The following is a 17,335-nucleotide window of genomic DNA, read 5'->3' on the forward strand; positions in this document are numbered from 1 at the left end:
TAGAAGCCCTCAACACCAACATTCCACACAAAGATGGACTACAAGCCATCAGGAACAGTTTCCCCAATAATGTCACGGCAAACCTGGTAGCTGAACTTTGTCCTCACCCATAACTATTTCACATTTGGGGACAACGTATACCTTCAAACCAGCGGCACTGCTATGGGTACCCACATGGCCCCACAGTATGCCAACATTTTTATGGCTGACGAAGAACAACGCTTCCTCAGCTGTCATCCCCTAATGCCCCTACTCGCGCTATACTGATGACATCTTCATCATCTGGACCCATGGAAAAAAAACCAGTAGGTTTTCGATATAGGGTGGTGTTTATGTGACCATCGCTTATTAGCACCGTAGTGTCCAGGAAGTGGATCTCTTGTGTGGACTGGTCCAGGCTGAGGTTGATGGTGGGATGGAAATTGTTGAAATCATGGTGGAATTCCTCAAGAGCTTCTTTTCCATGGGTCCAGATGATGAAGATGTCATCAATATAGCGCAAGTAGAGTGGGGCATTAGGGGACGAGAGCTGAGGAAGCGTTGTTCTAAGTCAGCCATAAAAATGTTGGCATACTGTGAGGCGGGTACCCATAGCACTGCCGCTGATTTGAAGGCATACATTGTCCCCAAATGTGAAATAGTTATGGGTGAGGACAAAGTCACAAAGTTCAGCCACCAGGTTTGCCGTGACATTATCGGGGATACTGTTCCTGATGGCTTGTAGTCCAACTTTGTAGTCCAGGGGTGTGTCTGTGTGGATTTGATCTTGTGTTTTTTCAGGGAGTTTCTTGAGCAAATTCTGTAGTTTCTTTTGGTAACCCTCAGTGGGATCAGAGGGTAATGGCTTGTAGAAAGTGGTGTTGGAGAGCTGCCGAGCAACCGCTTGTTCATATTCCAACCTATTCATGATGACAACAGCACCTCCTTTGTCAGCCTTTTTGATTATGATGTCAGAGTTGTTTCTGAGGCTGTGGATGGCATTGTGTTCTGCATGGCTGAGGTTGTGGGGCAAGTGATGCTGCTTTTCCACAATTTCAGCCCATGCACGTTGGCGGAAGCACTCTATGTAGAAGTCCAGTCTGCTGTCTCGGCCTTCAGGAGGAGTCCACCTAGAATCCCTCTTTTGGTAGTGTTGGTAGGGAGGTCTCTGTGGATTAGTATGTTGTTCAGAGGAGTGTTGGAAATATTCCTTGAGTCAGAGACGTCGAAAATAGGATTTTAGGTCACCACAGAACTGAATCATGTTCGTGGGGGTGGAGGGGCAGAAGGAGAGGCCCCAAGATAGCCCAGCAGAAGAAGCTGTCCTAAGAGTATAGTTGGATAGATTAACAATATTGCTGGGTGGGTTGAGGGAACCATTTCTGTGGCCCCTTGTGGCATGTAGTAGTTTAGAAAGTTTAGTGTCCTTTTTCTTTTGTAGAGATGTGGTATCTTAGAAGGGCCACTGCCCACTTATTTTATTTATTTTTTCTTTTCAGTTGTGCCACTCAGGGACACATTCAGCTGGGCCAGATGTCAGGAGGAAGGGGTTAGCTGCAAAGCAACCATTATTTGAGCTACACTATGTTGTTTTGGGCATTCTCTAATATTAGTTCCAGCCCACTCTCCCTCTTTTAGGTTTAACCTACAAAGAAGGGGAGGAGGAAGAGATGACATTAGGGATTGCTCCACAATAACACAGCAGGACTTCAGAGCTGGTTGCTCAGCAACTGAACTTGCTCCAGCAACATATACCACAGCTATGGGCGAACACAGACAACAGTGACATACTTAGATAATGACCTCTGAAGAAAAAAAAAAAAAAAAGTAGACCATCAGCAGCTTTTCTAAAGGAGTTCCTTATTAGACTCCAGTCTCATTCCTAGGCTGCCTTCATACCAGTTTCGTCTTCATCAGAAGTGATGGAGCACTGCCTAGTCAGTTTGCAGTGAAGAGGAGCTAGGGGAGGAGAATCAGAAACAACAAAAATTGCAATAAACCCTGCAAGGTCACTGTCATGGTTACACGGACAGCTGCACCTCTGTTCCCTTTTTGTCTCTCAAGTGCACACCGCTCAAGTGTGAGGCCTTGTGCCTTTACCTCTACTAGGGTGGAATTCCTCAATTCTCCCACTCTTAGACTGGGCTGTCGGCTACAGCAGCCTGCATATCAACAGTGCCTACCCAGCAGGTCAACCCGAGTTTGGTACCTGTGGTTCTTCCCTTTGGGAGTCTGTGACCAGTGGTGTATATGTTGCTTATGCTAACAATAGAGCAAAACACAAGAGAAAAAGGATTTTGTAACAACAGCCTACAAGCACATCTATCTTACCTAAAGTCCTATCATCCCAGGGATAAGCTAGGCAGGCCTAACTTCTTCAGACATTTCTAGTAAGCATGTGTGCATCATTCTTGTTCCCCTGAATAACAATTTGATTAGCCATATGAGAGACAGCCCCTTCTAATACAGCCAGAGCTGCTTTGTTCGTGTCAGTTCCCAGGCTTTGGCCCTGTTTGTCAAAACTAATTCTGTAAGATGGCTGAAGACAGGAGGTGGAATCTTCAAAGTTAACACTTCTTCGGCATTGTCTCTTAATAACCCTTAAGTTATAAACAAGGGGTGGCTTATTTTGAGCTTTTGTTTCACTTCCTGCTTGTTTTTATTACAAGCCCTCTATTAAACTAAACCAAAATATGTATTCGCTAAACATCCCAATAACCACCTCACATACAGTATTAATAAACTATTACAGAGCAGCTCCACTCCTGTCACAATCACCATACTTTATCAGGCAGGATCAATGTAGATGGACTGCGTTCCTTGACTGGCCAATGAGGACCATCAACATCTCATATACACAGGCTCAGAATCATGCACACTTCACATGTGGTTTCTTGATCTGTGTGAATGAGTGTGGTTTTACCATGTTGAACAGGTACACATTATTCTTCATTATTTTATTGCATGGTACTCACAAATGTGCTTCGCAGAAAACACTAAAAGACAGGTCTCTTGTCACAAAGAGTTTACACTCCAGATTACTTTATGACATTGCATCTCTTATGAAACTGTGGAGTATTTTTGTCAGGCAGGTGAAAAGGAAAACTTCAACAATGGTACACACTGTCTGAAGAATGCAGCTTGTGAAAGCTTAAGGTGAGGCAATCCTAGTATGAGCCCACATCTTTTAAATTTGCTACCACCAAAAATATTCTTAAATGTAAAAGAGTTGCAAGATGCATTGATCTGTTAACCATGGCTTTTTCAGGGGACTTTGCTAATTGGCCATAGAATTCTCTAGCTAAAAGGTAAGGCAGCAGGAGAACATGGTATTCTGCTCCTTTACAGGGAACGTTAATGACTCAACTTTAGCCATGCAAGGTATGTCCAGCTACTACCATAATGGGTGTTCTATAAATCTATGTAATAAAATCATAATCAAGCATTTAGGGAACTAAGGAAACAGATATTATTAAGGGCCTAATTATTTAAAAGAAATATGGTGTGCAGCAGTGGGCTACCATAATTTTTTTCTGCTTTGTGCAGAGTGGGGAGAGAGAGAGGCTGTGACCTAGTATTCTTTCACTATAAAGAACAAGCTGCAAGAGAGCAGTCCTAGGGGATATATGAGGTCAAAGAACCAGCAAAACATTGCTGAAAGGCAACAATCACTTTTTCCATAACTAAGCACATCACTTAGCTCTTCAGAAAAAATTATGCAGAAACATAGCATTAAGTAAAGTCTTCACAAACAAGTTTAAAATGAAATCTAGGTGAAAGCAAACTCGAGCCAAGCGAAACTTTTAGAGGCAATTTTAGAGCCAAAAATGGAGCTTATGTGGAACATGTCAAGAAGACAGATGCCATAGTTGGAAGAATACAATTAATGATTTGGCATTCAAATGTCATGACAGCTAGCAACATTCTGCAGGTGGTCATTGTAGCTATTTCTGTGTAACATACAAATAAGGAAAAAGAATAGGATGTACAATACGATTCTCTTAACATGTTCTTTTTAAAAAAAAATTGTATATGAAATTTAATAATTTGTAAAATATAAATATTATGGTCCCTGTGTATGGTGCTTCAAGGAATGTTGTCAGTTTTTTCCATTTTATAATTTTAAGAAGATAATGTACTACATATATTAATCCACAAAGGATGGCCAGACATTTAAACAAAATGAAAACCAATCAAAAGCAATAAAAGAGAAACATATGGCCACAGATTATTTACTGAACAAGAATGAGATGATTTAGAACATATAAATAGTCCAGTTGTAAAATATACAGAGACCAAGTAATATCCAATTAGGAAAAGAGAAGTAAAAAACAACTATTCAGACACTGGGGGTTGGAATTATATTTAAACATAGACTTCTGGAAAAGGTTATCCTTTGCTACAATGCATGCAGAGCACATTTTCAACTCATAATCAAAACCAAATTTTCTTCTGAACACAATCACACTTTAGGGTCACAAGTGGCTCCAGCCCACAGGTTAGACACCACTTATCTAGTATTGACTTTATATAGTCTTGTTTTATCCAACTGGCATGTTTTTTCCCCCACATCTGTTTGGGTGTTTTGTTCCAATTATTTGTATTAAAATATTATAAAACTATAGCTTTTAAGTAATAACTTAAAATAGAAAAATTATTTAACTTCATAGTCAGAACAATTTTACATTAAGCCCCTTTGCTGTACTCTTATAATTTCATTCACCCATACAATAAAATGATAAGATGGTGCAAAGAAACAGTTTACTAAAAAGGATAAAGAAAAGGAGTACTTGTGGCACCTTAGAGACTAACCAATTTATTTGAGCATGAGCTTTCGTGAGCCACAGCTCACTTCATCAGTGAAGTGAGCTGTGGCTCACGAAAGCTCATGCTCAAATAAATTGGTTAGTCTCTAAGGTGCCACAAGTACTCCTTTTCTTTTTGCGAATACAGACTAACACGGCTGTTCCTCTGAAACCTAAAAAGGATAGATACTCTTTATGCAAGAGAAAAAAAGAGCTTCATAATTTACACCCTAATTTAACAGACATGAGTTTTTTATGACTGTTTTGAGTTTTAAGCTTTGTTTATGGCATTATATTGCATCATGATTAGAATGTTAATGGTTTACTTTTAATTAAAATATTTATTAGCTTCCTATCTCTGGACTTGAAGGGCAGTTTGTATTATTTAATTAAGCACAGCAAACTGCAGTTTTGTATAAATTACAATTTAGAAAAGACACTAAGAAACCATCATGGTAGCTGAACAGTCAACGCTACATAAAGCTGAAAAAATAAAATAATCTAAATGGAAGTTTCACTTAAACTAATGAGCTATTCCTTAATCTTAAGCATAACAAATATATTTAATACAATTTTGTAATGTTTCTGTTTTTGTTTGTTTAAATGTGAAGAAAATCAGTAATGCCAGTTTAAAAAAAATCACAGCCTTCTGTGATAATTTTAGAAAGCATCCTCCTTTCCAGAATATAATTAATTTTAATCAGGATTCAGACATAGTATACAGAAAAGGAAGATTTTAAACATCCTTTGAGAAAAGAAACAGATATTCTAATGAAAAATTGTATTAGACATTATCTGGTCCAGAACCAGGCACGCTCACTATTAAAACACTGGAGATTAAATTAAAAATCAACATTATGGGTTTTTAAAACAATTACATTAAAACAAAATTAGATCTAAATTAAGAAACAAAGCATAGTTCCAGCCTGCTCAGTGTGAAGCAAAATCATGTAAAATTGTTATTTTACCCAATTAGCTTTTCTGTAGCACTTTCCATTAAAGGATCTACAAGAACGTTACAAACATTAGATAACTTAATTTTCAACCTAGACAATTTACACATTTTGGCCTTAATGCTACAACCACAAGAATGTCACTAATTCTGATGATTACTTAATTTTTAAGAGCTCATATAAATAGCTTGAGAAATCTCTGTTAAAGTGAAACACAAAGGAGATAGAATAGGAAGACAGACCGTATTTCACTAAAGATAAATATTTTAACAAATGAATTATCTACTATAAAGATCATAGTACTGACTGCCTCTTTCCATTAAAAAACCCACAGGCTTGGGGGACAAGGTGGAAGAGAGAGAAGGATAGGAGAAAAATCTCTGCAAGCCTTCTTCTGTGGAATGTACTCTCAATTCTTCCTAGTGTAAAAAAGGCCACATTTATCAAACATGAGAATTCCTTTCCTTGTGTCCACAGGTATCATATCTAGACGAAGTTTAAGGGGAAGGTTTTTAGCAGTTTTCTAGTACAAAATTAGTTATTCTAAACACTTTGCTGTAACAAAGAATTTTCCACCAAACAAAGTTATAAAAGACATCCCGATGAAGTGAGCTGTAGCTCACGAAAGCTTATGCTCAAATAAATTTGTTAGTCTCTAAGGTGCCACAAGTACTCCTGTTCTTTTTGCTGATACAGACTAACACGGCTGCTACTCTGAAACCTGACTCATTGAAGTATTTCAACTATTAGTGTTTGCAATCAACTATATATTTTATATTTTTCCTCCTGTGCCAGAATGATCCTATCCACTCTAGGAGTGGTATTTCTGATTTCTCATTGATCATGAATTCTCCATTCTGCAATGGTGAACTGCAAAATAAAGTCAGTGAGTTCTTTTGGTATCACTTGCATGCTTTTCTGTTACTAGCTGTAATGTGGTTGGAGCTCAAATTTCACTATGCCTCTCAGCAGGAAGAACATCTCTGCTCTAGGCTGTGATGTTGCAGGCCAGCTCTTTGCCAATTTATTCCCTTGACTTCTCGCAGTGCACTAGGTCATGTACTTTTCACCTGCAATACTTGTTAGATTCCTTATTCCCAAAATTTTAAGTGCCTGGCAAGATCTCACATAGTTCCTTCTCTTCGCTTACTGATCTCTTTGTTTCCCCATGTAGGGTATGTCTATACTGCAGTTGAACACCTGTGGCTGGCCCATGTCAGCTGACTCAGGCTAGCAGGACTCGGGCTATGGAGCTGTTTGACTGTAGTGTAGATGTTTGGGCTTGGGCTGTAGTCCAGGCTCTGGGATCCTCCCCCCTCGTGGGGACCAGCTGCGGGTGTTTAATTGCAGCATAGACATACCCTTAAAGCTAGTCAACACTACAATGGTATTTCCAGTACAGCTATCTTGGCAAAGCCCCATAGAGGAATTGCAGAATATACCAGAAAAAAAAAAAAGAGTTCTGTTGATGTTCTAGTTAAACCAACTTCCCAAGCTCTTTGGCCAGTATACTTTGTCTGTGGTGCTCATCACTATAGTATATGAAAAAACAGTATTTGCTCATTTTTTGCAAATTAGGAACATAAGAACGGCCAGACTGGGTCAGACCAAAGGTCCATCTAGCCGGTATCCCGTCTTCCGACAGTGGCCAATGCCAGGTGCCTCAGAGGGAGTGAACAGGTAATCATCAAGTGGTCCATCCCCGGTCGCTCATTCCCAGCTTCTGGCAAGCAGAGGCTAGGGACACCATTCCTGCCCATCCTGGCTAATAGCCATTGATGGTCCTATCCTCCATTAATTTATCTAGTTCTTTTCTGAATTAAATTAAAGACTGTATCACAATGCATACACATAAGGGAGCCAAATTAAGCTTGCACAGGCAACATTATTTCTGGCATTTCCCAACTTTTGAGAACTTGACTTTACAACCTGAAGAATGTTCTTTTTAGCATAGAGTTTGTGTGAGTGCAGTTTTCGAAGTTTTTAAAAAAAGCAAACTAAAACCCCAGAAATTCCATCATGTGACATCATACTGACACCCACCTGACTCATCAGTGGGATCGGAAGCTTTGCCACCTTAATAACATTCTTTTAACAGTTTTTTCTCTGTGTGTGTGTGTGTGTGTGTGTGTGTGTGTGTAATTTCCTGTACAACTCAACATAAAAGACTAATAAGCAATTCATTTCCAGACAGTGTACTTATATATTCCTAAATAATTCTGCAGCATAGAGCTAACAGTTTATTACTCGACGCCATCACGTAAGCACACTGCTTGTATCTTTGCGTATGATACTGTAGATTGTGTTTAAATAAAGCTCAGGTAAAAAAACCAATCTCTCAAACTACCATATCTTGATGCTCTCACACACACCAGCCAACTCCGCCTTTCAACTTCTAACAAAGGAAATTTACTGACCAATATTAGATTTATAGACGTATACAGTCTGTTGTAAATCTGTAAGTCTAGAAAAGTGTAAATGCCAAATGACACACATTAGAGAGGAAAAACTATTGCAACCATATAATTCAGTAATGAACAAGCAGAGAATGAGAAAGTAGTGCTGGATAAACCATTAAAGCATATACAAAATATACAGATATTCTTTGTGATCAGTTACTTGGAAAAGTGCATAGTTTTACTAAACACCTTATTTCACCTTTGCACAATATATGCCAATGAGCAGCCACATAAACACTTTTTTACAGTAATAAAATCTCAGGGTAAAAAGAGTCTTGGATTACCATAGGTCAAGATATGATTAAGTCTGTGTTTATTAAAGATGACATATGATTAGTATTTCAGTTTATGGATATGCACATCATAACATTGTGCTGTTTTAAACACACTAGTGAGCGTGTGTTCTATGTCACCCTTTGTGACCAACCACAGACAATGGGGCTGTTAAAACTCTCTGTTTGAGAGTCTAGCTCTTAAAGCTCAAACTATATACATTCATGCTTTCAGCTGTGAAGGTCTCTCATTCAATCCTTGGTACACTAGTCAAGATGGCAGCCATCAAACTATGATACAAAAATGCTTATTATATACACAAGAAGAACAAAATAAACGTCCAGAAAGCTACTTGATCATAAAAGTAGTAGTTTTCAGGTTAGTGTACTAGAAAAATCATGATCTGGAATGCACACTATTTAGCACCACAAGTAGTAAGATTAAGACTAAAGTAATCTGTTTTGTTCATTGATTTGATCATTTCAATCCCATCTCTTAATACCTCCAACTGGCTCACCATCCATTACTGCATCAAATTTAAGCTTCTTGTCTACACCTTTAAAGCTCTGCATAACTTTATCCTGCCTACTTATCCTCCTTTCTCAAGATTCTTAACATCCTCTTCCTAAACCTCAGCACCCACAGCTCCACCAGCATCGCCATCCACATTCAGCCATTTGTTAGCTTCTTGCATAATCATCACAGTGCCTTCTTCCACTCTGCACCATATGCATGGTATTACCTCCATTAGCTCATCCACAAGGCTCCAACCCTCTCTACTTTTAACTACCTCTTGAAGACCAACTTCAATTGCACGTTTCAGAGTAGCAGCCGTGTTAGTTTGTATCCGCAAAAAGAAAAAGGAGTACTTGTGGCACCTTAGAGACTGGTGAATCAAATTATCTTGTATATCCATTGCCTATTCTTTCCTTTCCCCTATACTTTGTCTACTAATTTTTCTATCAATAGCTTTTGAGTGCCTAAGAACAAGGGGCACTGCTTCCAGAATCCACCTTTCCTCTGTGAATGCTACATAAAGAGAAATTAATAATCAAACAAACTATGCCAAATTTTTTAGAAAAATACTAGCATGGCTTTAAAAAGTTATAAGCACTGAGATACTGGTTATTTTATTCAAAGAGAAACATTTGAGAATTTTTCTAACTGGGTTGGAACTTTTTTCTAAGCAATCAGTTTTCAAAAAGTGTGTCATGTCATACCTGAATATAAAAAATATGGAATATCTTACTATTCCTTTTTTTCTTAATAAATGCCTTGCCCTTCATTTATCAAAATAGAAGATTTGATCTTTAATTCAGTTATTTTACTTTGCATACTAAGACAAACATACCTGTAATATATGAAGTGCTCAAGAGAATGTAGACAGATGTACAATGAAGACAACAAAATGATTTTCATATTTCTAATCTGGTTACTGTCATAAAGAGAGAAACCTCAGACTTCAGCTGTCAGAATAATTTAGAAGAACTCACATCTAGCATTAAGCATCACAAATATGTTGTATAATATTTTCATTATTACTTTAGCAGGGCTTTTTTATCTAAAGGGAATTTAATCTGTTATTCACTGTAAACAAATGCCTAGACTGTTTCTTCATGAAGGTCTGAACTAAAGTGTTTTTATCACTAGACGAAACATCTGTAGTTGGATTTTAAAAAGTCGATTTGTCGACTGTTTTTCTTAGCACTAACGTTTAAGGTTTGCTGCCAATGTAAAACTTACAGTTCCTGAAAATATAAAAAGGTGTACATTTCATTAACAATGGCTAAGAGCTCATAAACGAAGTAACTTTCTAATTGTCAGTTATCACTGTCCCTCAATTACAGCCATATGACTGCATATCTTCAAAGATACAAAAGTGCAATATTATATCATTAGCAATTGTGAATGCCACCATTGGTATGCATGGTTCCTGTCCAAGTGAGTTTACAATATAAAGCTCCAATTCTGCAAAGACTTACACATAAAGTTAAGAACATGTGAATAACCCTATTGACTTCAATGGGACTAGTCATGCTGCATAAAGCTAAGAATGTGCCTAAGTATTTCCTAGTACCAGGGCCGACATTAAATAAGAAATACAGGATGCTATGGCAAATAATGCTGGGCAAAGGGATGAGAGGACAGTACAGACGTTGGTTCCTTAATTCATACATGTAAGGTATATGCATAAAATGTATATATTAATTTAGAATTACAGATACATAAATTAAAAAAAAAAGATTGTGTCCTATTGTGTCTTACAAAGTGATTGGCACAAGATTAGAGCGTCCACACTACCCACTCAAACTAGACCATTAATAAAGATATTTTGGTAATTCATAAATAAAATATAAATCTATACCAATTTACAGCTAAGGTCACAAAGCCCTAGCCTAAATTTTGCGATGTTTCTAAAGTGTTTGTCTACATTGTTGACTACTTAAAAACAAACATTCAAAATTCTTTTTGAACCTCAGCTCTGTATTGAAAACCTTAACTTTGCTTCACAGCTGCAATTTGCAAAACTCATGCAAGATACCTAAAACTATTCTCAAAAAGAAAAGGAGGACTTGTGGCACCTTAGAGACTAATACATTTATTTGAGCATAAGCTTTTGTGAGCTACAGCTCACTTCATCGGATGCATCAATGAAGTGAGCTGTAGCTCACGAAAGCTTATGCTCAAATAAATGTGTGAGTCTCTAAGGTGCCACAAGTACTCCTTTTCTTTTTGTGGATACAGACTAACACGGCTGCTACTCTGAAACCTAAAACTATTCTGAATTTCCTTCTCTCCTTATCAGCTAACTTCTCACCCCATGTCTTTCATGAAGATTAAACACACATATTCCATGTCCCATCCTACTATTTTCAGCAGATTTCAACATCTTCACATTGGACACAGCCTATAAACAGAAACATTCTAATATCATTCACATGGATTAAACCAGATTACGGACTAGAACTTCCCAATTTCTATAATACACCACCCACTTTGTCTAAATAGACTGATTCACCACTATGCTTGGCTTAATACTTCTTCCACACCAACCACTATTTTATATAATGAATAAGGAGAATTAATTATATTATAGGTTTGGGTCTTAACCCACACATACACTCATCAAGGCTGATTTATTTACTGCACAATACTTCTGACCTGATTGGTCACACAATGAGTTTTGGTGGAAGTGGGAATGATTGTATCCATGCATGTAGGCTTTCGTTTTCCAGGCACACTAAACACACACACACACACACACACACACACACACGATTTAAGTCTACAAATATAATTATTATAAAATGGCAAACTAACCGTACAAGTCTAAATATTTGAAAAATCCATATGGTAGTCTTCAAATGTTTACTTATGTGACAAAACAGATTAAAATTGGCAAAACATTACTAGCAAACATACATATGCTTTTTCAATAGCCAGTTGTATTTTAATCTGATTTTAACCTGGTTTGCCCCTTACCTCAGGCTGATTAGAAATATTCAGAATGAGTGCCCATAATTCAGCTCGGAGTGCTGTTGGACACCCCTGACGGACATACTGTTGGGCTGCAGCACTATCTTGTTCTGTTAAAACTGCAAAATATGTAGATGCCATGAATTTACATAACATACATAATCATACATTTCCAGAAATTGTCATGTCATTTTTAAAAGTTTTAACTACACACACTTTTTTAAATACTGAAAGTATTCTTATCCATCCTCCCCGTGGAAGGAAAAGGCCTGGGTAGAGACTGTCGAATCGTGGAAGTCAACGAATGGCTATGCAGGTGGTGTTGCAGAGAAGGCTTTGGATTCTTTGACCATGGATGGTGTTCCAAGAAGGAGGCGTGCTAGGCAGAGACAGGCTTCACCTAACGAAGAGAGGGAAGAGCATCTTCGCAAGCAGGCTGGCTAACCTAGTGAGGAGGGCTTTAAACTACGTTCACTGGGGGAAGGAGACCAAAGCCCTGAGGTAAGTGGGATACCGGGAGGAAGCATGAGCAGGAGCACGTGAGAGGGGAGGGCTCCTGCCTCATACTGAGAAAGAGGGGCGATCAGCAGGTTATTTCAAGTGCCTATACACAAATGCACGAAGCCTGGGAAACAAGCAGGGAGAACTGGAAGTCCTGGCAAAGTAAAGGAATTATGATGTGATTGGAACAACAGAGACTTGGTGGGATAACTCACATGACTGGGGTACTGTCATGGATATCCTGTTCAGGAAGGACAGGCAGGGCAGAAAAGGTGGGGGAGTTGCACTGTATGTAAGAGAGCAGTATGACTGCTCAGAGCTCAAGTATGAAACTGCAGAAAAACCTGAGAGAGTCTCTGGATTAAGTTTAGAAGTGTGAGCAACAAGGGTGACTTCGTGGTGGGAGTCTACTATAGACCCACCGGACCAGGGGGATGAGGTGGACGAGGCTTTCTTCCGGCAACTCGCAGAAGTTACTAGATCCGCACGCCCTGGTTCTCATGGGAGACTTCAATCACCCTGATACCTGCTGAGAGAGCAATACAGCGGTGCACAGACAATCCAAGAAGTTTTTGGAAATTGTAGGGGACAATTTCCTGGTGCAAGTGCTGGAGGAACCAACTAGGGGCAGAGCTCTTCTTGACCTGCTGCTCACAAACCAGGAAGAATTAGTAGGGGAAGCAAAAGTGGATGGGAACCTGGGAGGCAGTGACCACGAGATGGTCGAGTTCAGGATCCTGACACAAGGAAAAAAGGAAAGAAGCAGAATATGGACCCTGGACTTCAGAAAAGCAGACTGTGACTCCCTCAGAAAACTGATGGGCAAGATCCCCTGGGAGAACAACATGAGGGGGAAAGGAGTCCAGGAGAGCTGGCTGTATTTTAAAGAATCCTTATTGAGGTTACAGGGACAAACCATCCCAATGTGTAGAAAGAATAGTAAATATGGCAGGCGACCAGCTTGGCTTAACAGTGAAATCCTTGCTGATCTTAAACACAAAAAAGAAGCTTACAAGAAGTGGAAGATTGGACAAATAACCAGGGAGGAGTATAAAAGTATTGCTCAGGCATGCAGGAGTGAAATCAGGAAGGCCAAATCACACCTGGAGTTGCAGCTAGCAAGAGTAACAAGAAGGGTTTCTTCAGGTATGTTAGCAACAAGAACAAAGTCAAGGAAAGTGTGGGCCCCTTACTGAATGAGGGAGGCAACCTACTGACAGAGGAGGTGGAAAAAGCTAATGTACTCAATGCTTTTTTTGCCTCTGTCTTCATGAACAAGGTCAGCTCCCAGACTACTGCACTGGGCAGCACAGCATGGGGAGGAGGTGACCAGCCCTCTGTGGAGAAAGAAGTGGTTCGGGACTATTTAAAAAAGCTGGACATGCACAAGTCCATGGGGCCGGATGAGTTGCATCCGAGAGTGCTAAAGGAGTTGGCGGATGTGATTGCAGAGCCATTGGCCATTATCTTTCAAAACTCATGGAGATCCGGGGAAGTCCCGGACGACTGGAAAAAGGCTAATGTAGTGCCAATCTTTAAAAAAGGGAAGGAGGAGGATCCTGGGAACTACAGGCCAGTCAGCCTCACCTCAGTCCCTGGAAAAATCATGGAGCAAGTCCTCAAGGAATCAATTCTGAAGCACTTAGAGGAGAGGAAAGTCAGCATGGATTGCCAAGGGCAAGTCATGCCTGACTAATCTAATTGCCTTCTATGATGAGATAGCTGGCTCTGTGGATGAAGGGAAAGCAGTGGACGTGTTGTTCCTTGACTTTAGCAAAGCTTTTGACACTGTCTCCCACAGTATTCTTGCCAGCAAGTTAAAGTAGTATGGGCTGGATGAATGGACTATTAGGTGGATAGAAAGCTGGCTAGATTGTCGGGCTCAAAGGGTAGTGATCAATGGCTCCATGTCTAGTTGGCAGCCGGTATCAAGTGGAGTGCCCCAAGGGTCGGTCCTGGGGCCGGTTTTGTTCAATATCTTCATAAATGATCTGGAGGATGGTGTGGATTGCACCCTCAGCAAGTTTGCAGATGACACTAAACTGGGAGGAGAGGTAGATACGCTGGAGGTAGGGACAGGATACAGAGGGACCTAGACAAATTGGAGGATTGGGCCAAAAGAAATCGGATGAGGTTCAGCAAGGATAAGTGCAGGACTCTGCACTTAGGACGGAAGAATCCAAAGCACCGCTACAGACTAGGGACCGAATGGCTCGGCAGCAGTTCTACAGAAAAGGACCTAGGGGTTACAGTGGACGAGAAGCTGGATATGAGTCAACAGTGGGTCCTTGTTGCCAAGAAGGCCAATGGCATTTTGGGATGTATAAGTAGGGACATAGCCAGCAGATCGAGGGACATAATCGTTCCCCTCTATTCGACATTGGTGAGGCCTCATCTGGAGTACTGTGTCCAGCTTTGGGCCCCACACTACAAGAAGGATGTGGAAAAATTGGAAAGAGTCCAGTGGAGGGCAACAAAAATGATTAGGGGACTGCAACACATGACTTATGAGGAGAGGCTGAGGGAACTGGGGATGTTTAGTCTACGGAAGAGAAGAATGAGGGGGAATTTGATAGCTGCTTTCAACTACCTGAAAGGGGGTTCCAAAGAGGATGGCTCTAGACTGTTCTCAGTGGTAGCAGATGACAGAACAAGGAGTAATGGTCTCAGGTTGCAGTGGGGGAGATTTAGGTTGGATATTCGGAAAAAACTTTTTCACTAGGAGGGTGGTGAAACACTGGAATGCGTTACCTAGGGAGGTGGTGGAATCTCCTTCCTTAGAAGTTTTTAAGGTCAAGCTTGACAAAGCCCTGGCTGGGATGATTTAATTGGGGATCGGTCCTGCTTTGAGCAGGGGGTTGGGCTAGATGACCTCCTGAGGTCCCTTCCAACCCTGATATTCTGTGAATCTATTCTATGATTCTATGGAGGAAAGACAAAGCACAACCCAGGTTAAGTCCCTGCATCAAACAAAGATTCTACCAGCTGAGCTTCTCAAGTCTTTATTTCCATCCACAAATATGTATTCTTTTATTGCATACAAATATCAAAGGTACATTATATAAAATATGAAAATGTATTTCAACAAACATTTACAATCACTGTATTTAGTTTGACTCTGATATCCATTTATTTTACCTTACTTCTTTCCCCGGCTACGCATGAGCAATGGGCTGCTAATATTTGTTTGATGCTGTCTCTCTCAAAAAGGGATCATTGGGACATTTATTTTGAAAAATACACACAAAATCAGGAGGATTTTGTAAGCAGGACTGTGCTTCTTATTCTGAATTTACACATAGTTGATTCCTGGCCCCAAGGCTACAATGGGACCAGGATTTCACCCACGGGTTATTACCCATTTCCTTCTCTTCACATGTCTTACCTTGCATCTTACTGGGCAATATTCAGCAGCTCAACCAATGGAGGGCTTCCACGTGAAGGGTGGGAAGTATCCCTTTCTATTCCTAAGCCACAGTCAACAAGCTAATTAAGGAAGACCAATGCTGTGTATCTGAAAAACCTAACACACCTCTCTGAAAACTGTCCTCTGAATGTAGTTCTAATGCAAATAAAAGGACTAGCATTGTAGCCATTTGATTGGGACGGTGCTTCAGTTTAGGCATGATAGCTTTACCACCCAGGATAAGTAGGAGCCTGAAGGGCAGCGTACACTCCCCTGATTTGCCCTAATGCAACAGTCAGCCAACGGGATGGTACCTCTAAAAGGAGGGTTCTCATTGGAAGGACAATTGATATTAGCAAGCAGAGCTAAACAGGGGTCTTTCTGCTCAACCTTGTACTGTACAGTCAATTCTTTGTTCTTCATGCTTCCCTTTAGTTTGACAGAAGCGATTACTGTATTGTTGTCAGTTTTTAGCAGAATGTGTAGCATTGCTGTTGGCAGACAAGCTTCAGGCTTTACTGTGAATCTCAAAGCCTTCAGTTTGAACACATTAACGTGCACAACTTTGAACAGGTTATCAATTTTCCCACTCAGGCTTCCCAACTGTGACTGGAGTCAGTTGTTAGCTATTCTGCAATTTATAAGGGTAATCCCTACAGAAGGTATGTGCATAGTTGCACCTCCAATGTAGGAATGTCTTTCATGGGAGTAGTGGGAACTAAAGAGCATTCATGTCAGATCATCAGGCTGAATGCCCTTTGGAAAGCATCACATGTCCTGGAAAGACATCAATAACCTCAAGAAGCAAATTAGCAGTCATGCTGATGAATGGTTTGGTTGCTACATTGCTTTTGCAAGGACTTCTCAACTTCACTATTAGGTCTCTGAGTAGATGACTAAATTGTAATATACTGTATTAGTAGGCCAAAGTGTGCCCACTTCTATGATAGAGTGAATATGCTTTTATGATTTATCACAGAAGACAAGTTGACTGCCTCTATCTTCTTTGTCCGGACCATTGAGCATAGACTTACATAAATACTACTGCTGAATTCTGCTGCCAATATCACGACCAATTTGATAATAGTATGCAAAAATCATAGCTAAGCCAAAGAGTAGGGACTGGTACTGAAGTGGACCAGACCAAGACAAGCCTGACACATCTTGGTGGCTAGAAAAATCTGTAGGTGGGAAACTTTCTTAATGATTAATGCTAAAATATCTTCAATAGATTGTGACCAGGGTGGAACATACGAGTTTCACACTGTATCCTTTGTACAGATGAATAAATAAGATGCAATTCTGGGGGGAGTTTCTTAGAAAAGTAAAATATCTTCTTGCTTTACTAACTTTTACTGACTCTGAAGTTCACGATAGGTATGTCACTATTCCCATACATCCTGTGTGATATGGTGGGAGAAATCAGGAAGAAGATTTGGATACTGAACTTAAAAGGATATGCCTCCTTTCCTCCTCTGACTG

At 40.0% G+C, this 17,335-nt stretch overlaps 1 protein-coding gene across 4 annotated transcripts in view; it reads right to left on the bottom strand.

Annotated features, from left to right (window-relative positions):
- TBC1D19 (TBC1 domain family member 19) overlaps nt 1-17,335 on the bottom strand; it is a 124,969-nt gene that overhangs the window by 54,645 nt on the left and 52,989 nt on the right. For all 4 annotated transcript variants that reach the window (XR_012668194.1, XM_048848674.2, XM_048848673.2 and 1 more), the window contains one exon: nt 11,953-12,065. Coding sequence is in view for 3 of the 4 variants with exons in the window: in XM_048848674.2 (XP_048704631.1) it covers nt 11,953-12,065 (113 nt within the window). In the remaining variant the exon portion in view is untranslated. The remainder of the gene's footprint in view (nt 1-11,952; nt 12,066-17,335) is intronic.

Source organism: Caretta caretta, chromosome 4 (genome assembly GCF_965140235.1).
Source record: "Caretta caretta isolate rCarCar2 chromosome 4, rCarCar1.hap1, whole genome shotgun sequence".
Lineage (NCBI taxonomy): Eukaryota > Metazoa > Chordata > Testudines > Cheloniidae > Caretta > Caretta caretta.